The sequence below is a fragment of the Bufo gargarizans genome, chromosome 10 (assembly GCF_014858855.1).
Source record: "Bufo gargarizans isolate SCDJY-AF-19 chromosome 10, ASM1485885v1, whole genome shotgun sequence".
NCBI classification, from domain to species: Eukaryota; Metazoa; Chordata; class Amphibia; order Anura; family Bufonidae; genus Bufo; species Bufo gargarizans.
Genome location: NC_058089.1, coordinates 71,942,435 through 71,968,943, shown reverse-complemented (window position 1 = coordinate 71,968,943; position 26,509 = coordinate 71,942,435). Strand labels below are relative to the sequence as shown.

The 26,509-nt window shown below is 46.6% G+C and overlaps 1 protein-coding gene and 1 non-coding gene across 2 annotated transcripts; one reads left to right on the top strand and one right to left on the bottom strand.

Annotated features, from left to right (window-relative positions):
* Positions 1 to 6,361: 6,361 nt before the first annotated feature.
* Positions 6,362 to 19,819, bottom strand: C10H11orf98 (chromosome 10 C11orf98 homolog). The gene is made up of 4 exons (XM_044269424.1): positions 19,746 to 19,819; positions 13,675 to 13,799; positions 12,522 to 12,619; positions 6,362 to 6,831 (listed from the first exon to the last, which is right to left on the bottom strand). Exons 1-4 carry the CDS (start codon positions 19,779 to 19,781, stop codon positions 6,683 to 6,685), a joined length of 408 nt encoding a protein of 135 aa, XP_044125359.1. The 5' UTR covers positions 19,782 to 19,819; the 3' UTR covers positions 6,362 to 6,682.
* A 155-nt stretch (positions 19,820 to 19,974) lies between these two features.
* On the top strand, positions 19,975 to 20,106 carry LOC122921185. The gene has a single exon (XR_006387002.1). It is a non-coding gene; the product is annotated as a small nucleolar RNA SNORA57 (small nucleolar RNA).
* The last annotated feature ends 6,403 nt before the right edge of the window (positions 20,107 to 26,509 follow it).

Below are 26,509 nucleotides of genomic sequence, written 5' to 3'. Positions count from 1 at the left end.
GACAAGACAGGCCAAATCTAAGTCGATGTAGCCACCAAAGAAGGAGTTCTACAGCCCCGTGTGGGAGATCCAAGGACAACCTTGACCGAAGGGCAGTCCTCCCAAGTCACCGAGAAAGTAAGTCCCACAGGACCATACGCCCAGACGGAAAAGCAATCTGCACCCAGTGGGAGGACAAAACGCGGTAGGCCCGGCAAACAGCTAGCACTACCAGCGAGAACGAGGGAGATGGTACGAGACCGCAAGTAACACCGGAACCATCCAATTGAACAACCATGCTCACCCCAGAGGAGGGGGGGGCAACGACGGAACAGCCTCTGAGGCCTGGCCGGGGCAGAAGCCACATTGGAGCGACAAACCCAGAGCAGAAGCCCAAAAACCGAGCCGGCGAGGAAAGGCAGAGTCGAATCCCCTCTACTCTGTGAGACGACCTGCACACCGCCTCGCAGCAGGCGAATACCCTGAAGAAACCAAAGTGGAGGTCCCCAGGACCTGGATAATCAAGCACCCAAGAAGAGTTGGGCGATCTACCCGAGAGGAGCAGTGTGAACCTGGTAGCAACAGACTGGAGCGAAAAGGGCGCCAATAGGAAGGACCCACACCACACTGCATCCGAGAGGAGGAAATGGTAGTAGGCAAGGTAGTCCCGCCAGAGCCAACGTAGAGGTCGAGCGGCACTGCAGACAACACTCTCGACCCCGACTGGTTGCGTAGGGAAACAATGTCACGAGATGACGAATGGGTACGCATCAAGGAACCCCGAACACTCCCCAGGTGGAAAGGCCAACGAACATGGTGGGTGCCGACAACAACGGGACCACACCGGAGAATGGGTACCACTCAGCTCAGTGCAGTAGCGAGCCAGCAGAGCTCGTCTACGTATATACAAGATATACAGCTGTGAATACATTGAGCATTCATTGTTGCGTGTTGGACAACAACACCTTAGGCTCACAAGTGGACAGAAGATCTCCACAGAGAAGAGTGCAAAGCTTGCGACAAGCAACCCCACCCCAGAGAGAAAAACGTATGTCGCAGGAAGAAGGGAGGCATACGTACTAGCAACCCTGCAGGCAGCGAGAAGGCCAACCCACCCACGGGAGGAGAAGGCATACACGGCCCAAACAACGCACAGAGCGCACAGCCACAGCGTCCCACAGTATCCACGGAAGTGTAAAGTGCAACCTGAAAAGGAGCTATGCACAAGACCAGCACCGGCATGCGAAGGAACGCAAGTAGCCCGCCCGGAAAAAAAGGGGGGAAAGGTACCTGGCAACTCTGATGGCAAGAGTGCAAAGACCCTGAAAAGGGGGGGCATGCACCTGATTATCCTAGCATTAAATGATTGTGCAATAATCCACCCAACACCGAATTTCGTGAGAGTGCAACTACTCCGCCCAAGAAAGGGGAACGTACAGTACAGCATACACAAGGACAGCCGTGAATCTCGTGAGCGTACAAAATTTCGCCCATGGAATGAGAAGTGGTCATGCACAAGGCCAGCACCATTTCTAAAGGGAGTGCAAGCAGCGCACGCCTGTTAGAGCCATGCTCACGGCCCGCAACGTATTTGGTGAAAGTGCAGTGATCCTCCCAAAAAGGGGGAGGGGTGCACATGGCATCCCAGGAGAGCGCGAGCATCCGCCATGGATGGGGGTCATGCACCTGGCCGGCAACGTGCTGGCACAATGACACCCAGTCAGTGAAAGTGCATGAATGTCGCCTGAGGAGAGGAGGCATGGCCACGCCGGCAGCAATCCAGCGAGAGTGCGGAACACCGCCCACGGAAGGGGGCCATGCATATAGCCGGCAGCGGATCCGGTGAGAGTGCAAGCACCCAACCATGGAAGAGGGTCAGGCACGTGGCCAGCAACCTACCGCGAGAGAAGCCAGTAAGAGTGTATGTATGCCTCCTGAGAGAAGGAGGCATGCCCAAGGCCGGCAGCAAAAACCAATAAGAGTGCAGCATTCCGCTTATGAAAGGGAGTCATGCACATGGCCGGCAGTAAATCCAGTAAGAGTGCAGTGTTCCGCTTATGGAAGGGGGACATGCACATGGCCAGCACCGCATCTAGCGAGAATGTGGAATTCCTCCTATAGAAGGGTTTCATACACATGGCCGACAGCGAACCCAGTGAGAGTGCAGCGTTCCGCCTAAGAAGGGGGTTACACACATGGCCGGCAGGGAATCCAGTGAGAGTGCCGCGTTCCCCTAAGGAGGGGGGTCGTGCACATGGCCAGCACCGAATCCGGTGAGAGTGCAATTATTCCGCCCCAGAAGGGGGACATGCACCTGTCCAGCATTAAATCCAGTGAGTGCAGCGTTCCCCTAAGGAAGGGGGGTGTCGTGCCATGGTCAGCACCGATCCGGTGAATGTAGTATTCCACCTATAGAAGGGGGCTATGCACATGGCCAGCCTGCGGCCAGAGAGCGCAGAATTCCACTGAGGCAGGGGTTCATGCCCATGGCCAGCACCATACTGGAAGGTGACGCCCTGCCATAGAACGGGCGGAAGAGGGGCGCCTACACTCGGCTAGCGCCGTATCCCGGGAGATGGCAAGGGTCCGCCTAAAAAGGAGACTTGCAGCCGGCCAGCACCACAGCCGGGGAGCGCGACATGTCGCCTACGGAAGGGGGGCACAGCATGCAGCCAGCACTACTGTATCATGCTGCAGCGTCCTGCGCAGCCATTCCGTTATTTAGTAACTCCGCCATGGAAGTCCTCTGTTTTTTTTTTTTTTTTTTTTTTTTTTAAAAACCCAGCCACTCTTGAGGCAAGAAAAGGGGCCCCTTGGAGACGGCCGGCACCCAACAGGTTAACAAAGATCCGACCAGGGGGGGGCGGCGCTGCGATCCCCTGGGGGGCGGGGGACGTGCGGGCGGGAAGAATTCGCGCCGCGAGACGTTCCCGCCCCCTCCAACCGAGGCCGGGATGTTGCGGCCTAGTAGGTCCCAAAGCCGGGGCCTAGAGTTTTGCGGCGCCCGGCCGGCCAAGAGGCAGCGACGGCGAGCCGAGACCTGGAGGGAGCCGGCTGACCCATGTACCAACGGCCGCGGGTGCCCACCCCGCGGGCCGGCAGAGGCAGAAGCCCGGAACAGCAGGCCAAAGCCTGGGTCAAAGATTGCGGCACCCGGCCGACCCGATGCATCAGCAGTCGGCCGGGGCCTGTCGGAGCATCGCGTTCCACATGCAGGCCGCGAGGTCCTGCGTCCGGCAGCGTCTGGAGCGGCCCTTTGGCCCTAGCACACCGGTAAGGAGGGAGACCCTGGAGTCCAGCACTGCGCCCCCTGCCCCAATGGACAGGCCCCCGTAGAGGAGAGACAGGGGCAGCTAGCGCCGGCCCCCTGTACTGAACTGCGACCGGCAAGGGGGAGAGTCGGCATAACCCCTGTGTTAGGGGCAGCTAGGAGCAGGTCTCTGGCTCTATTTCCTCCACAGCAATGCCATGCTCACCCCTGTGCAATCCCCTATGGAGGGGCATTGTATTGTCGCCCTGCGGTCACCAGTATAGTGGTGGTGTGGGGCTATATAATTATTAGGCAACAGCTAGAAATGAGCGACAGCCCAGGAGTCAGAAACATGGCTGTTCACCTACGGCACCAGGGGTCAGCGTAGGTCCAGCCGGGACCAGCATGGGAGTCCAGCACGCAGGAGGCCAGGGAGGGGGACGTAGGGCTGGAGAAGCCTCTCTCTTACCAGCCGTCTTCACCCTCCGTCCGTTCCAGCAGGGTCGCCCCTTCAGCTACTGGCACCGTAGTGGCAGGACGCTGGAGAGGGACTTGGCGTGCGTGCGGGCGACTCTTGCGCTGGCGGGATGCAGGGGAGCTGGGCTGCCCTGGTCCACCTTGCCTTCTGTGGGGGAGGCAGCAGTGCGGATACCGGCACTGGCGCAGCTCAACCCCGGGAGAAACAGAGAGGTCTAGTGCGTCTCTGTTGTCCCTGATGATCTGGAACAAAAAGAAAAGAAAAAAGTAAAAATCAAAAATTTAAACAAGGAGAAAAGAGCCCTGCAGAGCAGGGAGTGTCTTGCCTCCTTGGACACTAAGCAAAAACTGGCAGTCTCTCTCTCCAGGCTGAGAGTATAGCTGTGGAGGAGGGGCTTAACAGTCTTCACTTAGTGTCACGCCTCCTATGGAGATGAGCTATACCCAAGGTCTTCTGTGTCCCCCAAGGAAACTGGGCGAGAAACTATACATATAAAAAAGGTATAGCCAGATTCGTACTGACCTGTAGAATAAAGTTAACTGGTCAGTTTTATTGTACATCGAACGGTGGTGGAATTTTTTTTTTGCAGTTTCACCCCTTTTGGATTTTTTTTACAACTTTCCACTACATCATATGCAATATTAAATGGTGGCGTTGGAAAGTACAACTTGTCCCGCAAAAGACAAGCCCTCATATGGCTATGTGAACAGACAAATAAAAAAAAAAGTTATGGCTCTCGGAAGGCAGGGAGTGCAAAATGAAAAATGCAAAAAAAAAAAAAAAACAACTCTGGGTCTGAAAGGGTTAAAAGGCCAATGAGTGCCTTGTCTTGCCAGGGACAGCTGTACAGGCCAGCTCTCTGACTACTGCACGTGCTCTGGAGAAGTCCTATTCAGCCATAGTGAGCAGAGAGCTGCTGCACTGCCGAAGTACCACAGAAGTTCCCTCTCGTAGTGCTTCACAGACATCATCATTCACAATCCTAAATTACCTACGAGTGCGGGAGGCAACCCATGCAAACTCCATGCAGATGATGTCAAGACCCCAGGATGCAGCCAATTTTGGCCCTCAGGAATTAGCAGATTTTACTTTTTCTATAATGCACTGAAATACCCTGTACTCCACAGGCGGCAATGTATGGCTATGATGCCAGGTGTCACTCAGGGGACATGTTGCTGTTGAGGCCAGTTACCATGGACATGATGTCATTACTTCTCGTCCGCCAGGGACTAGATGCAGCGGGGAAGGGAACTTTCGCACTGGACTGGGAGGGCTTTGAAAAGGCGAGTGGCTTCTCTTTTTTGTTTTATGTTGCTTTCTGGCGGGTGGAGGTGGGAATCGATCAAGTCTTTCAGCCCTTTAATACCTGTTAATGTTATTAGATAGTGGTAAAGTTATGATGATTTATGGAATGCCTGGGGGTCAAGTGAAAGGATGAATAGCAGTAAGCCAATTTTCTTATCCAAACCTCCTGTGCCCATATTTGGGGCCTGCAATCCGCAAGATTCGGAGTGGTGCGGAAGCCCACAGAAGAAACACAAAGCGCTTCTGTGGGGTTTCTCTCCGTGCCTCCTCACCGCAAAAAAATAGCACATGTTCTACTTTTTTGCGGTGCAGACTGAATCTTGCGGATCGCTGACCAATTCAAATGAATGGGTCCGCATCCGCAAACAGCGGGCACATGGCCAGTGCCTGTGCATTGTGGATCTCAAGTTTTTATACAAGATGCATGAATACACCCTTATCAGGTGAATAAAAAGAATAACAAAAACGAAAAAGGAGATGAATCATAGTAAAGCCACATCACAGCTTGTTCACCTAAACCCTAAAATACTGTACAGGTGCACATGGCAGAGCAAATTCACCATGTACATCAGTTATAGCTTTCAACTCTAGAGGAAGATAGCATTGGCCCTCATTGGAAGGCACACTCCAGGCACCCATGCTGATCAAATGTTGGAAGGGGCTGTATACTAGGCACAGCTCTGTACATTGTGGAGTAGCTGTTGCTCAGTCCCGTTCACTTGAAAGGCCATGTGACCACTGGAGGTGATGGCAGAGCCCAGAAGAAACAGTTAGTGCTCACCTGAGCACCATGCCGATTGGTGGGGATGCCAGGAGTGGGACCCTCATTGATCTGAAAATTGATGACCTATCCCAAGTCCTGGAACCCCCTTTGAAATACTGTAATGTATTCTAAAGCTAGTAGGAATATATACGCCTTGGGATATTGGGATATAGCATTGCTTCCAGCTGTATCTGTGTTCATGCTATATCCTACAGGCAAGCTTGTTTACGAAGACTGCATTTTCCACACAGACTTGTTAGGTTAAAGGGAACCTGTCATGTGGATATTTGATTATAATCTAACTAATTATATACAATCATTAACTACTAAAAAGTGCCTTAGATGTATTCACTTACTGGTGTGACAGATGGTTACCTCATAATATACACACACAGATGCCGCATGCTAATGAGCTGATTAGAGTCCAGCGTTTATTTAATTTAGAGAAATAGCCACTCCCCTGCCCACCTGCTGCTGATTCATATAGAAAATAACTGTCATTCAGCAGCAGGTGGGCTGGGAGAGTCAGGAGCTCATGCATATTCATGACTCATCATTATGAGCTGGAGCTTTTCAATACAAGATGTTGGCAGATTGACTGGGTCAATTAAAGAGAGTGACCCAGCATTTTGCTAAGAGAATCAGTCACTTATTTATGTTGCCCTTAGTTAGGACACCATAAAACTGGTGACAGGTTCCCTTTAAATAAAGCAAACAAAGGGCTGATGGTCAATACAATTTTCTTTAAAAAAAAATAAATAAAAAGGAATCGATTTCAGATCATGACAGGTGACTTGTGTCTGTCAGATTTATGTGAGTGATCCCTTGTGTCCTGTTGTATTACAGAAGAATGCCACAAGAATTGGCCAGAGTCAGATATCCAGAATTAGGTTCATCAAAAGGATCCTTATACAAGAGTTCCACCCTCTTTACTGGTTTCTGGAGCAACGTCCTCCATTTCAACATCTCGCAGAGACTTCTTGGATTTTCTTTTTGTGGTACTACGCTCAACTTCCATGCTACCGATACGTTTTTGAGGTTTTGATTTCGGCTCCACTGAAGAATAAAAGTATATGCATATTATTAGTAGGCAATGATCTTGTGAACAGAACCTAACATACAGAGAAAAGTTATAGGCAGAGATAGATCTAGAGTTAGGCCTCATGCACACAACCGTTTTTGTGGTCCGCATCTGAACCGCATTTTTTGCAGCTCGGGTGCGGACCCGTTCACTTCAATGGGGCCGCAAAACATGCGGACAGCACTCCGTGTGCTCTCCGCATCCCCGCCCAAAAATATAGCATGTCCTATTCTTGTCCGCTTTGCGGACAAGAATAGGCATTTCTACAATGGGCCGCCCGCTCCGTAAATTGCGGAAGGCACACAGGCGGCTTCCGTTTTTGCGGTCACTGATCTCGGCCGTTTAACCCCATAGATGTCGCGGTCAGTAGCCGCCTGCGGCATCCATGGGGTTAAGAGGGATGAAGCTCCCCCTCTCTTCCATCGGGCCAACACTAACAAAATCCTTGTACTCTATAGCCGATGGAATGACTGTGTCTCTCTTACACTAAGGTGCCACTGTGTTATCCTCTCTAAATATATACTTTTAGCGTGGCACTATGTAAAGGGAATAGCTTAAGGAGTTGAATAAGTGGCTCAGAAGCTGGTGCAGAAAGGAAGGCAGGGTTTGGGTTAATGGAGAACTAGGCCGACTTCTTGGTCGGTTACAGGCTCTACAGTTGGGATGAGATGCACCTTAGGCCTCACGCACATGACAGTTGTTTTTTGCGTCCTTAAATTGTGCGTCCGCAAAAAAAATAAAAAAAAATTAAAAACGCATGCGGCATCCTTTTTTTTTCACAGATTCCTTGTAATAAATGCCTATCCTTGTCCGCAAATGTGAAAAAAGTAGGACATGCGCTATTTTTCTTTTGGTGAGCTGAAGGGAAACACGGACAATGGACGCGGAACACAAACGGGCGAACTATCAGCATTTTTTTGCTGACCCATTGAAATGAATGGGTCCCCATCCTATCCGCAAAAAAAACAAAAAACAAACAGAACGAAGGCCGAGAAAAACTACCGTCGTGTGCATGAGGCCTTAATGGGGAGGGTGCAACTGCCCTGGGGGGAAAAATGGTTAGATGGCTGGAGGAGCTTTTAAACTAGGATCTGGGGTCATACTGATAAGGGGGTAGATAGTGTAGATAGAGAGTGGGATATAGGAGGGGACAGTGGGGATTTATTAGGGGCTGGGGTCAGTGAGGAAAGTAGGGACAAGACTGGGCAGGACTATACACCGATGGAAAATAGAACTGCTGGTAACAAGAACCTGTTACATACAAACATCAACCAAGGTAACCAAAAATCCCAGATATTCACTTTACAGGTAATAGTAATTTAAAATGTATTTTCACAAACGCCAGAAGTCTAGCTAGCTAAATGGGGGAGCTGGAGGCTATGGTACTAGAACAGGGGTGCCCAACCTTTTCTGGTTGGGGGCCACATTGTCAGCCTGAACCAATTCCAAGGGCCGAAAAAAAAAATTAAAGGAGATATTACGAACTGAAATACTTTATTTTTGGCATATTAAACATACAGTATATATCATTAATGTCTGGTTACACTTCTGGTGCTCCCATCTAATGGGAAAATACATGAAAGATACATGTGAGCAGACACTAGACATAGGCATACAAATCTGTTACCAGATGGTTGGGGGCCGCAAAGAATGGTATCGAGGGCCGCATGTGGCCCCCGGGCCGCAGGTTGTGCACCTCTGTACTAGAAGAACACATAGATGCAGTTGGTGTGGCTGAGACGTGGTTGGACCCTTCGCATAACTGGGCTGTAAATATTGAGGGTTTTACACTATTTAGGAAAGACGGGGTCAATAGAAAAGGCGGTGACGTGTGCCTGTATATGAGGAGTGATATGAACACAACTGTGAAAGAGGCAATTGTGGGTGAGGATGTTGAGCATGTGGAAACCATATGGGTGGAATTTCAAAGGGATAGAAAAAACACTGAAAAAATAATACTTGGTGCAATCTATAGACCCCCTAACATCACAGAGGAAATAGAAGATCAACTGTATAACCAAATAGAGCGGGCTGGTAGAGTGGTCATAAAGGGAGATTTTAACTTCCCAGACATTGACTGGGGTCATGGTTCTGCCTCAACCACAAAGCGGAGAAGATTCCTCAACCTGCTGCAGGACCACTTTATGGGCCAGTTTGTAGGAGCTCCCGCTAGGGGCGATGCTCTGTTGAATCTGGCAAGTTCTAATGATGCAGAGCTTGTTGGAAAGGTTACCGGTTGAGAAACACTAGGTAATAGTGACCACAATATAATTAGATTCCCCCTAAACTAAAAAAAAAAAGCAAACTGTCAGGCAGAGCAAAGACACTGAATTTTAAAAAGGCCAATTTCCCTGGGTTGAGGGCAGCATGTCAGGGCATAGACTGTAAGCAGCTATTATTACATAATAATACTGAGGATAAATGGGAGAGCTTTAAATCCAAATTAATTGCACTCAAAATTTTTATTTCTTTAGGTAACAAGTATAAACGGCTAAAATTAAACCACCCATGGCTGACACTACTATGGCTACTGTAAGGCCCCTTTCACACGGGCGAGTATTCTGCGCGGGTGCAACACGTGATGTGAACGCATTGGGTCCGGATTCAGTGCGGGTGCATTAATTTCTATGGGGCTGTGCAGATGAGCGGTGATTTTCACGCATCACTTTGCATTGCGTGAAAATCGCAGCATCTATATTCTGCGTTTTTTCACGCAACGCAGGCACCATAGAAGTGAATGGGGCCGCATGAAAATCACAAGCATCCGCAAGCAAGTGCGGATGCGGTGCGATTTTCACGCATGGTTGCTAGGAGACGATCGGGCTGGGGACCCGATCTGTATCATTTTCCCTTATAAAATGGTTATAAGGCCCCTTTCACACGGGCGAGTTTTCCGTGCGGGTGCAATGCGTGCGGTGAACGCATTGCACCCGCACTGAATCCGGACCCATTCATTTCTATGGGGCTGTGCACATGAGCAGTGATTTTCACGCATCACTTGTGCGTTGAGTGAAAATCGCAGCATGCTCTATATTGTGCGATTTTCATGCGACGCAGGCCCCATAGAAGTGAATGGGGTGCGTGAAAATCGCATAGCATCCGCAAGCAAGTGCGGATGCGGTGCGATTTTCACGCATGTGTTCTAAGTGACAGTCTATTCACTGTATTATTTTCCCTTATAACATGGTTATAAGGGAAAATAATAGCATTCTGAATACAGAATGCATAGTATAAGGTCCCTTTCACACGAGCGTGATTTCCGTGCGGGTGCCATGCGTGACGTGAACGCATAGCACCCGCACTGAATCCGGCACCATACATTTCAATGGGGCTGTGTACGCATCACTTCTGCAATGCTTTGAAATAGCAGCATGTTCTATATTCTGCGTTTGTAACGCAGGACAGGCCCCATAGAAGTGAATGGGGCTGCGTGAAAAACGCATTGCATCCGCAAGCAAGTGCAGGTGCGATGCGTTTTTCACTGATGGTTGCTAAGAGACGTTGTTTGTAAACCTTCAGTTTTTTTTATCACGTGCGTGAAAAACGCATCAAAACGCACTGCACCCGCGTGGAAAAAACTGAACAACTAAACGCAATCGCAGACAAAACTGACTTGTTTTAGTGCCAAAATCGCAGCATTTCCGTCACGCCCGTGTGAAACCAGCCTAATAGTGCTGGAGGGGTTAAAAAATAAAAAGTTAACTCACCTTCTCCTCTTGATTGCGTAGTTCCCGGTCTCTTTACTTCTTGAATGAGCTGTGGGCTAAATGACCTGTGGTGACGTCAGATCACATGCTCCAATCACATGGTCCATCTGACGTCACATGGATTATTATTATTTTTTTTTTAACCCCTCCAGCCCTATTGTACTATGCATTCTGTATTCAGAATGCTATTATTTTCCCTTATAACCATGTTAGAAGGGAAAATAATACAATCTTCAGAACATCAAGCCCGAACTTCTGTGAAGAAGTTCGGGTTTGGGTACCAAACATGCGCGATTTTTCTCACGCGAGTGCAAAACGCATTACAATGTTTTGCACTCGCGCTGAAAAATCGCGCATTTTCCCGCAACGCACCCGCCTCTTATCCGGGCAAAAAAACTGACGTCCGTGTGAAAGAGGCCTAAGGGAAAATAATAGCATTCTGAATACAGGATGCAAAGTAAAATAGTGATGGAGGGGTTAAAAAAAATAATAATAATAATTAACTCACCAAGTCCACTTGATTGCGTAATTGCGGATCTCTGTCTTCTTCTGTAATGTTGAGCTGCCGGCTAAGGACCTGTAGTGACATCACATGGTTTAATCACATGGTCCCTCACCATGGTGATGAACCATGTGATTGGACCATGTGATGAGCACAGTGAAGTCACCACAGGTCTTTTGCCAGGTCCTGAAGATAGAACAGAGACCGGCAGCTATGGAGCAGGTAAGTTTTTTTTTTTTTTAAACCCCTCCATCTCTCATTTACTTTGCATTCTGTATTAAGAATGCTATTATTTTCCCTTATAACCATGTTATAAGGGTAAATAATAAAATCTACACAACACCTAACCCAAACCTGAACTTCAGTGATGAAGTCCGGGTTTAGGTCTGGGTACCAAACATGGCGATTTTTCTCACGCGTGTGCAAAACGCATTAAAACGCTTTGCACTCGCAGTAATCGCGCATTTTACCGCAACGCACCCGCATCTTATCGGGCCCTCACAGGCCACACTCGTGTAAAAGAGGCCTAAGAAGGGCAATAAAAGGGCATTTAAAAATACAAATCTGAGGGGTCAGCTGTAGCGTTTGAAGAATCAAATGGCTTAATAAAATCTGTAAAAAGGAGATAAAATTAGCACAATAACAAAACGAACAGCAGGTGGCAAAAGCAAGAGGGCAAAACCAATCCCCCAAAATTCCCCATAAATTTAAATATATAAATGCTAAAAAAAAAAACAAGGTCCAAGCAGGTAGGTCCCCTAAATAATTGTAAAAGGGGGGTAGTCACTGAAGATAAGGAAAAGGCAGAGTTACTAAATGTTTTTTTTTTAGCTCTGTATATACAAAAGAAGAGAAAGGAGCTACCTGTGGTGCTGGGGCTGTTAGTACATCCAGTAATATACTCAATTGACCAACTGTAGATATGGTCCAGGAGAAGTAAATAGGGTAAATGTGAACAAGGCTCCCGATCCAGATGGATTACACCCAGGAGTGCTTAAAGAGCTCAGTTCAGTCATTGCTGTGCCCCCGTTTATAATTTTTAAAGATTCAATAAATACTGGCACAGTGCCAAGTGACTGGCGCAAGGCAATTGTGGTGCCCATCTTCAAAAAAGGATCTAGGTCCTTCACAGGTAATTATAGACCTATAGGCTTGGAAAGTATAGTTTGTAATTGGATTGAAAACTGGCTGAAGGACCGTGTCCAGAGAGCTGTGGTCAATGATTCCTATTCAGAATGGTCCCGGGTTATAAGTGGTGTACCCCAAGGTTCAGTGCTGGGCCCTCTATTTAATTTATTAATGATATCGAGAACAGGATTAATAGCACCATTTCGTTTTTTTGCAGATGACACTAAGCTGTGTAGTAATGTACAGTCTATGGAAGATGTCCATAAACTACAAGCTGACTTTGAGACAGTCCACAAATATCACCATATTATCCCCAACAGTACAGTACCATCCATGGCCTCTTTCTCTTTCTTGAGATGTTGCAATTGCTTAATCAGTTTCCTCTTCTTTTTCCCAGAAAGTGTTATATTAGCTCTAGCGCTGGAACTAAAAAAATAAAAATAAAATAAAGTTACACATAACAGATATTGGCTGTAGAGCTCAGGGAGTGAGGCGTGCTAGATTCAGACGTCAGGAAACCATGTATCCCTCAGCTGCTAGTGTACTGATAACACACTGGGGCAGGGGGGAACCTCAGAGTCTCAAGTTCCATTCACAGACTGGATGCTGCTGTGAAGAGCAGCCTGCATTCTGCTGATGAATGTGCAGGGTCCCTGCTTTCAAAGTAACACTTATATCACTGCCCACAGGTTTATTTAATTGTACTCACTTGTATAGCGCTGACATACTCTGCTGCGCTGTACAGTTCCCTACGAGTACGGCTTTGGATTATTGGGAAACCCACGCAAACATGGGGAGAACATACAAACTCCGTGCAGAGGTTATCCTTGGTCAGATTGGAACCTAGGAGTCCAGCGCGGCATGGCACCAGTCCTAACCGCTGAGCCACCGTGGTAAAAGGGGTCATTACTGGACAAAACAAGAAGGACCAGGCCACCTCTGATGTCACATATGATCTGAACAGCCTGGGCTCCAGCCTGACACATGTGTGCAGCTGTTGATTCAGCTGACAAAACATTGCGGAGATTGGATTACACGGTATGCACTCCTTAGCTGAGAGCAGGACTACGTACGTACAGGTTTGCAGCCTCTGAAGGTCATTCACTGACAGCAAACAATTGAAACAACGTGCAGTTGAAGCATCTTAAAGAGGCCCTTTCACCGCCCCTGACATTGTAAGTACCTAGCACTGTAGGGCATTATTAGTAGATGTCATCGCTGTCATTTCGGTACAGAGAGGAGGAGATGCCAGCTTTTCTCCTTCTCCCTGGTGGACCACGTCACAGCCAGGGAGAAGGTGAGCTTGAGAAAAGCTGGCGTCTCCTCCTCCCTGTACCGGTGCCATCTGTTAACATACAGGCCGCGAAATGGCAGCGATGACATCTACAGTGCCAGGTACTTCTATTGTAATGTCAGGAGAGGTGACAGCATCTCTTAAAAAAGGAAGACGCCAACACCAAATTAAATATTGTTGCACTTACGATCTCTTCTTTAAGTGGTGAATTGTTATTAACTCTTTGTCTACCACAGCTCCAACGATTTTACGTTTCCTCTGTTTCTCTCGAGTAATCAAACGACGGCGTTTCAAGACATTTTTTTGCAAATCCTGTTGTAGAAAGACATAGAAAACAATGGGGGTCATTACAAACATTTTATGCCAGTTTTTGCCGTCAAAATAGCCTCAAGACCCATTTTTGCAATTTTTTTAATGTCTGTGTGACAATATTTTTCTGCTGTGCGCGCCACTTGGGACTGGTAAAGTTACTAATGTTTACGACTGTTGGTGTAAAACTACTCCAGTCAGGGGCTGCAGTTAGTCCTGGCACACAGACTGCCGATGAGGCACACAACTAATCAGAAATTAGCCGAACCCTCCGGCAGCACAGGGGGACACAAAGACCAAGGTAATAAGCCAGTTTGTAAAGGACCCCCAATGAGGCAATAAAAGTAAGCAAAAACATGAAACAGACCAAGCTTTGTAACTCACAGCGATTTTATGATAAGTGCCTCTAATACTGTTTTTCTTTTTATCGATTATGTACTTTTATTTTAAATTTGGGTTAAGGGGGGTGGATTTGAACTTTTACATATATATTATTTTTTTTAAACCCCTGGGTGACTATAAGGCTAGGGCTACACTGCAACATGTGTCACATGAAAACTCGTCATGTGACAAATAGACTATCATTACAATAAATGTCATTAGATTCCTCATTGTGTTCATTGATTGCTATATAGCCATCATTGAACACTTCATTTACAACACAACAATGCAGTGCTGCCACCTGCTGGCCTGTATTGGTATAGTTTAGTAATAGATGTCGGGAACTGCTTGAGGCTATTACATTAGTGTAACAGGTTCCAGATTTCAGCCAGGGAACGCTGTTAAAGGGGCGCGCGGCTCCAGCTTCCAGACCACGGCATCTGAGGGTGTTAAATGTATGTGAAACAGCAGAAACCCGGCGGCTATGGCACCTGCTGCACACGCGAGCAGGCACCATCTTTAAAGTGCTGAATCCCGCCATTAATGTACGGTGGACGTTGCAAAGGATTTAAAGGGGTTGTCTTGCTTTAGCAAATGTCATTTATTATGTGGATTTATTTTCCATATTGCTTCATTTTCTGGCTAGATTTATTTTCCATAACATTATACACTGCTCGTTTCCATGGTTACTACCACCCTGCAATCCAGCAGCAGTGGCCGTGTTTGCACACTATAGGAAAAATCACATGCCTATGTGAGCTCCCACTGTCCCGGCCACCAGAGATGCCGCTGCTTTTTCTTATAGTGTGCAAGCATGGCCACCACTGCTGGTTTGCAGGGTGGTCATAAGCCTGTATAATGTGATGGAAAAATGTACCAAGCCAGCAAAGGAGGCAATATTAACAAGTCACAATACATTAGTAAGTGCCTTGTATTAAAGAGGACCTGTCACCTCAACTGACAAGTCTGTTTTAATAACTACTTGCATTCCCCATGTAGTAACAATGCTGGAGCATCTATCCCTATAACTCTATGTTGTGCCATTCCTAGAAGTTTACAAACAAATTGCCAGCAGTCTGCAGTAAGGGTACTGCTGGGTGTTACCAGTAGCAGGTGTGTCCAATCAGTGCTGCTGGTGTCAGACAGTACAGGGACACAACCCCAACCGGTAACACCCATCTGTACCTTTACTGCAAGCAGCTGGCAATTCATTTATAAACGTCTAGTAGAAATAATAAAGAAATGGCACAACAGAGCCATAAGAATATAAGCTCCACAACTGTTAATCCACGGAGGACGCAAGTGGCCAGGTGTTCTCTAGACCCGTGTACCATATTGGACCTGTTGAAAAACGTATACTCACCTGCTCCCTGATGGTCTTTTCTGGCTCCCTTCAGTAGTGCCTGGCCCCCACTAGGGATGAGCGAACTTCTGGTTTTTGAGGTTCGGTGTACAAGGTTCGGGTTATCTAAGAATTATGTTATGGATTCTGTTACCACGGACCATAACTTATGGTCTGTGGTGGTGAAATCCATAACGGAATTGTTACACAACCTGAACCTTGTACGTCGAACTTGAAAACAGAAGTTTGCTCAACACTAGCCCCCACCATGTAAACATCCGGACGGGTGGGGTCACGTGACTGCGGGGTCAGATACTGCCTGGGCTCACAATACTGGCTGTCCACCCAGAAGTTTTCAGGACAGGGACAGGAAGACCGCTGAAGCTGGACAACCCCTTTAGGCGACCTGTACACCAGACAGATTGTGCATGGATTTTCATGCAGCACCAGTAAAGTGAATGAGATTTGACAAATCTCATGCATACTTTGCATATATTTTCAATGCAGAAGTCGACCTGCCATGTGGACTTCTTAGGGCTTTTTTACACAAGTGAGTTTTCCGACTGGATGCGATGCGTGTGGTGACTGCATAGCATCCGGACTGACTCCTGACCCACTCATTTCAATGTGTCTGTGCGCATCATTTCTGCGTTCAGGAAAAATTGCAGCATGTTCTATATTGTGCATATTTCACGCAGCCCTGGCTCCATAGAAGTCAATGGGGCCTGTGTGAAAATCGGAAGGGATCAGGATGCAATGTGTTTTTCACTGATGGTTGCTAGGAGATGTAGATTATTCTTCAGTTTTTCTTCACAAGCGTGAAAATGCATCAGAACTGATTGCATCCGAGCAGAAAACACGCACACACGGAATGCAGGCGCAAACTTAGGCTACTTTCACATTAGCGTTTTTCTTTTCCGGCATAGAGTTCCATCACAAGGGCTCTATATCGAAAAAGGTATAAAACGTTAGAATGAAGGGCGAACACACTTCATTTGGACTTACAATAAAATTTAATTAAATCACTATTTGAATGTCACACGTGTATCACATATAAAATCTGGAATATAAAAACAATGTGCTATACAATACAATACAGTCAAATGAAGATAGAAAGCACTTCCTACTAACTCGTATATCCAAATAAGTCCAATACAATCCACAGGAATTCTGTTAACCGAGATGATTCCTTATTTGTACAATGACAAACTATCTGAATTGTAATGAAATTGTCAATAGTCCCATAGGAATGGTAACTCACATGTAGATATTGAAGGAGTTTGTCATATAGGATTTCACTGGTTTTGAAATTTCCTAGGTATTCAGGCGCCAGTCTTATGCGCTCATACAGTTCGAATACCTGTCCAAATTTATTTCAGTCCCATATCTAATGGTGTTAAGTTTGTAGGTTAAATCCCTTACCTTCCTTGGCGGTTTATTCAGGCGAGGGTCGGGCGGCGCGGGAGGGTCGGGGCCCCGAATTTGGGCTAGTAGCACCTGTTCTGCAATTTCGTTTGGAGTGAGCCACCATTTTGCAGTTTATTTCTATATCGAAAAAGAACTGATCAGGCATATTCCCATGCATTCTGAATGGAGAGTAAGGGCTCCTTCACACTTGCGGCAGGACGGATCCGGCAGGCTGGTCTCCCTGTCGGATCCGTCCTTCCGCTGTTTCACCGAAGCTCCGGTGCAGCACGGCAAAAACCGCCAGACTAAAAAGTCCTGCAAGTCCGACAGCTTTCGCCGTGCACCACCGTGCTGCGCCGGAGCTCAGCCCCCGTCCCCATTATAGTCAATGGGGACGGAGCGGCGGTCCGGCGAAAGGACGGATCCGACAGGAAGACCAGCCTGCCGGATCCGTCCTGCTGCAAGTGTGAAGGAGCCCTAATCCGTTCAGGATGCATCAGGATGTCTTCAGTTCAGTCATTTGACTGATCAGGCAAAAGAGAAAACCGTAGCATGCGACGGTTTTATCTCCGGCGGAAAAAAATGAAGACTTGCCTGAATGCCGGATCAGGCATTTTTTTCCCCCATAGGAATGTAAATACCAGAATGCTGGATCAGTCCTTCCAGTCTGCGCATGCGCAGACCTTTAAAAATGAGAAAAAAAAGAAATACTGGATCTGTTTTGCCTGATGACACCGGAACAATGGATCCGGTATTGCCATGCATTTTTTGTGACTGATCAGGCATTTTTCTGACCTGTGTTTGCATACAGTTTGTCTGATCAAACAACGCAAGTGTGAAAGTACCCTAAGGCCTCGTTCACACTTCAGTGTTTGGTCAGTGATTTCCATCAGTGATTTGTGAGCCAAAACCCGAAGTGGAGCCTCCACAGACATGAGGTAGAAGGGAAAGATCTGCTCCTGTTCTGTGTTTAGAGTTGCACCTGGTTTTGGCTCACAAATCACTGATGGAAATCACTGACCAAACACTGAAGTGTGAACGGGGCCTTAACCTTGTGTGCAAAACCATCCATTTTTTTCCTGAACAGGTCCTGACACAATCCGTATAGCTGGTGTGAACGAGGCTTAGGGCAGATATCCTCCTTTGCAATGCACATGCGGGTATGGAAATGCAAAGGAAGTCAAATGGAAATTCTGTTGAAAACACACACGGGCGGGTAGTCTTAAGCCTCATTCATCAGTGTTTTCGCACCAAAACAGTGATAAACAGGGTGGATGTATGTGCGACTTTGGGGTGAATTTCTTGTGGATTTTCTGCACACAAATCTGCGTCGGGCAGGTGAACGTATAGAAGATCCACACAATTTGTCATTGAGGTTTTTGGTGCGAATTTGATGCAGTTTTGCCACAAATCTCACCCTTCTTTTGAAATGGGTGAAATCTGCAGCTAAAACCACAAACATAATTGACATGCTGCAGATTTGGAAATCCGCACAGACGGTCAATTACGGTAAAATGTACATGAGATTTGTCCTATATCTCATGCCCTTAGCTGGTACTGTCTATAGTACTGTACTACACTGCAGATTTTCTGTATGGAAATCCGCACAAAATTAGGGCACCCGCACAGGAGTGCAGATTACAAAGCAGAGAATGCTTTTATGTGCGTTTAAGCACCATAACCGCCTGTATTAATTGCTGTTTTCGGTGTGGATTGGGATGCAGATTTTCCATAGATCTCATCCTTGCATTGAAAAGAGTGAAATCCGCACACACAAAAAAATAGCACAAACAATTGACAGATTACCGATTTCTAAATAAATTTTAAAAAGCCAAGCGTACATCTGTCTAATTTCCACACTTTTTGGTACCATATTGCGCTGTGTTTTTTCCAAGCATAAATCCACATGGAAAAAACTTGCGTAATGTGCATCGTGTAACGTTTCACAGGTTGTCATGATGGATGGAACCCAGTAATCTGTTGTCCTCTGTGGCAGAACTTGGCAGCGCAGTACCATTACATTGTGCCCATTGAAATCTATGTGCCCCCCTCCTCTATTAAAGTGGTATTCCAGGACATTGACCATTGCAATACCAACCAATGTGACACCTAGTAATCGGGACAATTATGGGACCATGGCGCTTCTGCGTGCACCGTGGCCAGTTTTCATTCCAGTGATCGGCCAGTTCGGGGTAACCCTCTGAGAATATAATTGGGTGACTCCCTTTATCATTTCCATTACTCTTTGCCTGACTTCAAGCTTCGCAGCAATTATGACCATGAGGTTAGGCTCAGATTAAAGGGGTACTCCGGTTATATCACGTTATCCCCTATCTACAGGATAGTGGAGGTCCTACCACTGGGACCCCCACGATCATGAGAACGGAGGCCCAAATCCTATGGAGCGATGTGTAATGAACAGAGCGGGTGGTCGGAAATGTGCGCAGCAGCTCCATTCATTTCTATGGGAATAATCAAGGGCTGTACTAGGTTACATCTGCAACGCCCATAGAAATGGAGCAGCTGTGCGCCATTCTGACCACCCGCTACATTCATTTCAGGGCAGCTCCACAGGTTATGGGGTCCCAGCAGTAGGACCCTCAGAAAGCCCACCAACAACCTAATTTAACACGAACACCCCTTTAAGGCCTGGGCTGCACTGGCACTTTTTGTAGCACCACTGATCATTAACTGAGTGACTGCTGCAGTCCACAAGATTGAATTCCACTGAACACAATAAGATCAATCAGTCGCGCTACACAATGGCGCCGCGTAGTCCTGGCCTAATAAATACCAGTACACATGAAAGCGTTAAATACCGTTTTTGGTCGGTTGATCTTTCCTCCGGGGGCCATGCTGTTGCCACCTGCTCTACTTGACAAACAACTTCCGGTTTCACTTGCGTTCCGAGCCTCAGTTTGCGCTTGTTCCTCCCTAAGTGGGCGGGGTCGGGAGACCTCTAGAGGGTATATAACCGCCGACCTCCCCGGTTGCTTCCTCTTTCTCTTGAAGCAGGTGAGTGCTGTGTAGTTGGGTTGCTGCGTTGGGCCTCCATTTCTTGGCATGCAGGGTGTTGCTGTACTCCTGTGTGTAATGTTCGGAGGCAGATTATAGCCAGTGCTATGTCTTCGGTGCCAGCTCGTTCGTGGGTTGGTTCTATCCTCAATCACTGGTACAAGCTGTGTGGCGCCCACGTGCAGTAGGACAGTGCCCGTTGGTAGAAGGGTCCAGCTTAGAATACTTATTGTGTTCCCTTCTATGGCCTGTGCTGTATGTACACTGATTTGTAACGGGTATTCGGTGATTGCTGGCCTGTCCTGCGGTAGTCGCCAGTATCAGTGCTACCTGCCATATCTCTGATTAAAGGGGGTGTCTTACTTCAAGTGGCATTTATGATGTACAGAAAGTGAATACGAGGCACTTAGTAATGTATTGATTGTCCATATTGCTGCTTATACTGGCTGGATTCAGTTTAATGTTGCATTATGCACTGCTTGTTTTCATGGTTACAAATTAGTACTGTAAAAATAATTTCCTGCGCTTTGGTTTGGTCCCAAGGTACCACTTGGTACTGAACCTGCGTTTGGGAAACTGGATTGTACAATACAAACTTATGACATTAGTCTTGCAAAACTTCACAAAGCAATAACTTTAGCTCATTAGAGCCAATACATCCTAATACTGTACAGTATTCGAATGAAGTTTTATGCCAATTGACTTTGGATGTTTCAGCCAAAGTTGTCTCGCTCATCCCTAGATACAACCACCCTGGAATTCAGCAGCGGGGGTTGTGCTTGCACAATATAGGAAAAAGCACTGGCTTTTCTGGTTCCTAGGACTGTTGGTGTGCACATGGGCTGGCACACTTTCCTAGAGTGTACAAACACGGCCACCACTGTGTGTGACCATGGAAACGAGCAGCTCAAACAGTGAGGAAAAGGAAGCAATATGGATAATTGCATTACATTAGTTAGTGCCTTGTATTAACATTCTTTACATAATTTTTATTTGCTGAAGTGTGACAATTGGATAACCCAAGCCTTGCACGCTGAACTTAAACAGGAGTTTGCTTCTTCCTAGGAATAACCTGTGGGGTGTGGTAGACCTAGGGACATACATGCTTGTTAATAAGGTGGGGTGATGCAAACAGTTTCAGGTTTACCAGTAGGTAGCATGAATCACTTGGCTGTTTGCTAAAGAGGGAGAAAATGCTTGGTTTAACTGACATTTATTTTTTGTAATCACTTAAATTGTACACTTCTATTGGAAAATGGCTCTGAAGTGGCCCATGCTGTCAATTGGCAGCGCTCCCTGTGTATTTACTATGTAGTGCCCTGACTGGCTGCAGTCTCTACACATTTCCTGTAAAGGCAGGGTTGTCACTCCTGTTGGAAAGGAAGCACTCCTTCCTGACAACAGGCTGCTTGTTCATTTACATGCAGTGATCTCCTTTACAGTACAAGAACAAGGGCCTAAGGGCTCTTTCACACTTGCGTTCTCCGGATCCGGCGTGTACTCCACTTGCCGGAATTACACGCCAGATCCGGAAAAACGCAAGTGTACTGAAGGCATTTGAAGACTGATCCGTCTTCAAAATGCTTTCAGTGTTACTATGGCACCCAGGACGCTATTAAAGTCCTGGTTGCCATAGTAGAAGCGGGGGAGCGGTATACTTACAGTCCGCGTGGCTCCCGGGGCGCTCCAGAGTGACGTCAGGGTGCCCCAGGCGCATGGATGATGTGTACATGCGATCACATCATCCATGCGCTTGGGGCGCCCTGACTTCACTCTGGAGCGCCCCGGGAGCCGCACGGACGGTAAGTATACTGCTCCCCACTACACTTTACCATGGCTGTCAGGACTTGAGCGTCCCGGCAGCCATGGTAACCATTGAGAAAAGGCTAAACGTTGTATCCGGCAATGCGCCGAAACGACGTTTAGCTTAAGGCCGGATCCGGATCAATGCCTTTCAATGGGCATTAATTCCGGATCCGGCCTTGCGGCAAGTGTCCAGGATTTTTGGCCGGAGCAAAAAGTACAGCATGCTGCAGTATTTTCTCCGGCCAAAAAACGTTCCGTTCTGGAACTGAAGACATCCTGATGCATCCTGAACGGAATTTACTCCATTCAGAATGCATGGGGATAATCCTGATCAGGATTCTTCCGGCATAGAGCCCCGACGACGGAACTCTATGCCGGATACGGACAACGCAAGTGTGAAAGGGGCCTTAGATGGGTGGCTGGTCAGGAACAGTTCCTGATCAGGCTGTGTAAATCCACCTTAAGGGGTTGTTAGAAAATTACCTAGTTAAATAATTTAACATATTACAGAATTTTGCTTTCCTTGAATTTTTATCACCATCTATATTTAAACCATGAGCCCTGCAGTTTTCACACTAACCCGAATGGCAACCACTTGTTGGTTGGTACAGATCTCTTTACTGCAGTTATATTTTCTAAGCCTGCCTGTAGTAAGGGGGATGCCACCTGTGTACAGTTTGGCTCATAAGGTAACATACCCTTGCAGAATTTGATTTCTTAACCCTTAAAAATATAAATGATAAACTTTTCTTTCCCTCGTGGTTAGCTGAAGCCATCTGTCAAACTATTTACTCTTTAAATCAAATGCATCACAAACTACCCAAATGACCCTGATCTAAAGGATCTAAATGGATAGGTAACTATTGATTTACTCTAAACTAAGTTGTATAAATAGTAGCCATAGTACCACTTTGTATGTAGGGGCGATGTGTAACAGCTATAATGGCTAGTGAGAAGGCAGATGGAACACTACATAGTGTAATACAGGGCTGGCCAACCTGCAGCTCTCCAGCTGTTAAACTACAACTCCCACCATGCCCTGCTGATGGCTGTAGGCATACTGGGAGTTGTAGTTCTGCAACAGCCATCCTGTAACTAGGAGTGCTCCTAATGGACAAATTGGGCCACTTGAGAGCTATTCAGTGAAGTAGATTACAAATGTGGTCGTTATCATTGCTACACTACAAAACCTGACTGCCTTCTAATCTGTGCCATGTTCTTTCAGCTTCTAGGTCGGCCATCGACTCCTATATTGACTGGTGTTTAAAGAATTCAGAGATTAACATAAATGCAGAGACTTTCTTCTAAGACTGCGCACTTCTGGTTTGTATGTGACACGGAAGGTGCAGTATGTCTGGTCACAATTTGAACAAAAGGGGTTGTCCATTTTGGGTGGGGAGCATGCTTGTCTCCTCTCCAGTTATGTTTCAAGTCCCCTGGGCCCTATGCTCCAGTCTCCACTTCTCATGTGAAACGGTTTACGTGACTGCTGCATGTTGTGACTAGTGTAGCCAATTGCCCAATGAAGAAGTAACACTTGTTCATGTAACGGGATCATTCATGTGATCACTAGAGATGAGCGGATTTCATGTTATGAAGTTTGTTCACGCTTCGTTTGGTGGTATTGGCAGAACTGCGTAATGCATTCTGTTACTCAATTCTATGACTGAGTGCCTTTAGAGGCATTCTGTTCTACAGGGTGGGCCATTTATATGGATACACCTTAATAAAATGGGAATGGTTGGTGATATTAACTTCCTGTGTGGCACATTAGTATATGTGAGGGGGGGACTTTTGATACCAACTTTAGTTTTTTCAATAGGAAGAGGGTCATGTGACACATCAAACTTATTGAGAATTTCACAAGAAAAACAATGGTGTGCTTGGTTTTAACGTAACTTTATTCTTTCTTTAGTTATTTACAAAAATTGGAACAGGACCCTTAGGCCTCTTTCACACTTGCGTTGTCCGGATCTGGCGTGTTCTCCACTTGCCAGAATTACACGCCGGATCCGGAAAAACATAAGTGTACTGAAAGCATTTGAAGACTGATCTGTCTTCAAAATGCTTTCAGTGTTACTATGGCACCCAGGACGCTATTAAAGTCCTGGTTGCCATAGTAGGAGCGGTATACTTACAGTCCGTGCGGCTCCCGGGGCGCTCCAGAGTGACGACGGAACTCTATGCCGGAAGAAAAGAACGTAAGTGTGAAAGAGCCCTTAGTTTACGTAGAAGATTTTGTTCAGTGATGAGGCAAACTTTTATGTGAATGGTGAAGTTAACAAACAAAACCACCGCTAATGGTCTGACACAAACCCACATTAGATAGATCCCTCCAAGACTGTTGGAACAAAAAAATTGCTGGTGTGGTATATGGGGTACAAAGATAGTGGGGCCATTCTTTATCAATGGAAACAAAGTCCACTGGATATGCAAAATTGCTACATGATGTGTTTCCCTCTTTATGCACTGAAGCTGGCACGTTCCCTCAGTTTTTCCAGCAAGATGGTGCACCACCACATTATGGGTGTCAGGTCCGAGCATTCCTAGATGAACAGTTTCCTGGAAAGTGGATTGGTTGTCATGGGCCAGTTGAATGGCCCCCAAGGTCTCCCGATCTGACCTGCTTAGACTTTTATCTTTGGGGTCATCTGAAGGCAATTGTCTATGCTGTGAAGATATGAGATGTGCAGCACCTGAAACTAAGAATACTGGAAGACTATGCTAGCATTTCTCCTGCGGTGTTGCTATCGGTGTGAAGAGTGGGAGAAGAGGGTTGCATTAACAATCCAACACAATGAGCAGCACATTGAACACATTTTATAGGTCAGAAACTTGTAAATAACTCATGAAAGAATAAAGTTGCGTTAAAACCAAGCACACCATTGGTTTTCTTGTGAAATTCCCAATAAGTTTGTCACATGACCCTCTTCCTATTGAAAAAACAAAAGTTGGATTCAAAATGGCCACCATGGTCACCACCCATCTTGAAGTTTCCCTCACGTATACTAATGTGCCACAAATGGGAAGTTAATATCACCAACCATTCCCATTTTTTAAGATGTATCCATATAACTTGCCCACCCTGTATTATGACGGAATGAATGTTTATGGCCTGCATAACTGACACAGATCAGTTTTGCAGGCCATGGACTTCTATAATGATGGAATGCCTCTAAAGGTATTCTGTTATGCATTCGGTCATAGAATTGCATTATGGTCTGTGGTAACGGAATCCATAATGCAATTCTGCTATTACCACCAAACTAAGTGTTTCAAAATATAAAATTCGCTCATCTCTAGTGATCACCTAAATCAATAGCTGTCTAAACGGCTCTGGTGCTGGCAAACAAGGGTTCTGTGTGAGGACAAGCAATGGCGTTGGGGATTTCTCACCATACTGGGGAGACCGCTGGATGTGAATGCTGCAGTCTCCTTCACTGACAAGCAGTGAAGTACCATTATGTTCATGTACAGTCTGATTGTCCATATGAAGCTTATCTGGGTTCAGATGTGCTATATTCTACCATACAATTTTCTAATTATATAGTGAGTGGTATATTGGTGGCTTAGGCTACTTTCACACTAGCGTTCGGGGCTCCACTTGTGAGTTCCGTTTGAAGGCTCTCACAAGCGGCCCCGATCGCATCCGTACAGCCCCAATGCATTCTGAGTGGATGTGGAACCGCTCAGAATGCATCAGTTTGGCACAGTTTGTTTGCCTGGCCATGCGGAGCCAAACGGATCCATCCAGACTTACAATGTGAGTCAATGGGGACGGATCCGTTTGAAGTTGACACAATATGGCTTAATTTTCAAACTGATCAGTCCCCTATTGACTTTAAATGTAAAGTCTGGATGGAACCATCTGAGCAACTTTTCACACTTAGAATTTTTTCTAAACTATAATGCAGACTGATCCGTTCTGAACGGATCCCACCGTCTGCATTATATGAGCGGATCCGTCTGTGCAGACACCAGACAGATCTGCTCTGAACGCAAGTGTGAAAGTAGCCTTAGATGTATTTTAATTTACTATTGTACAGTATTAAGACTATTTGACAAACTATTTTCAATAAAGTTTATTTGAAGAATCTGTGCTTAAGTTGTTGCCTTCTGATTTCATCTTTCGGATTGGTTCACTAACATCTACTATAAAAGGGGTATTCCCATCTGCAAGATCATCTCAAAGTTTACACTAGTGCCATTTATCACTTTTGTAATTTGCTTCTATTTAACCTGCTCAGGACCGCTGTACGCAGGATTGCGTCCTGCCGGTGGCCCTGCTCTTCTGGGTGGACGCATATACGCGTCCTCCTGCGAGAGCTGAGATTTCCTGTGAACGCGCGTGCTCACGGAACGGAAGGTAAGAGTGGATCTCCAGCCTGCCAGCAGCAATCGTTCAGGTAGCTCAGTAAAGTAACACTACACCACCACCACCCACCCCCTGTCACTTATTAACCCTTTATGAACCACTGATCACCCCCTGTCATTGATCACCCCCCTGTAAGGCTCCATTCAGACGTCCGTATAATTTTTACGGATACATGATCGGATCCGCAAAACGCATACGGACGTCTGAATGGAGCCTGACAGAGGGGTGATCGGTGACAATACACTCCCTGATCACCCCCTGTAAGGCTCCATTCAGACTTTTTTTTTGGCCCAAGTTAGCGGAAATATTATTTTTTCTTACAAAGTCTCATACCACTAACTTGTGTCCAAAAAATAAAATCTCACATGAACTCACCATACCCCTCAC

Excerpts from the sequence above, each read along its gene's own strand:
- C10H11orf98 (XM_044269424.1), bottom strand. The coding sequence starts at position 19,781 with ATGGCCCCCGGAGGAAAGATCAACCGACCAAAAACG. Across the intron at positions 12,620-13,674 it reads CACCACTTAAAGAAGAGATC|TTCCAGCGCTAGAGCTAATA; the intron begins GTAAGTGCAACA and ends TTATTTTTTTAG. Across the intron at positions 6,832-12,521 it reads AGAGAAAGAGGCCATGGATG|TGGAGCCGAAATCAAAACCT; the intron begins GTACTGTACTGT and ends TTTATTCTTCAG.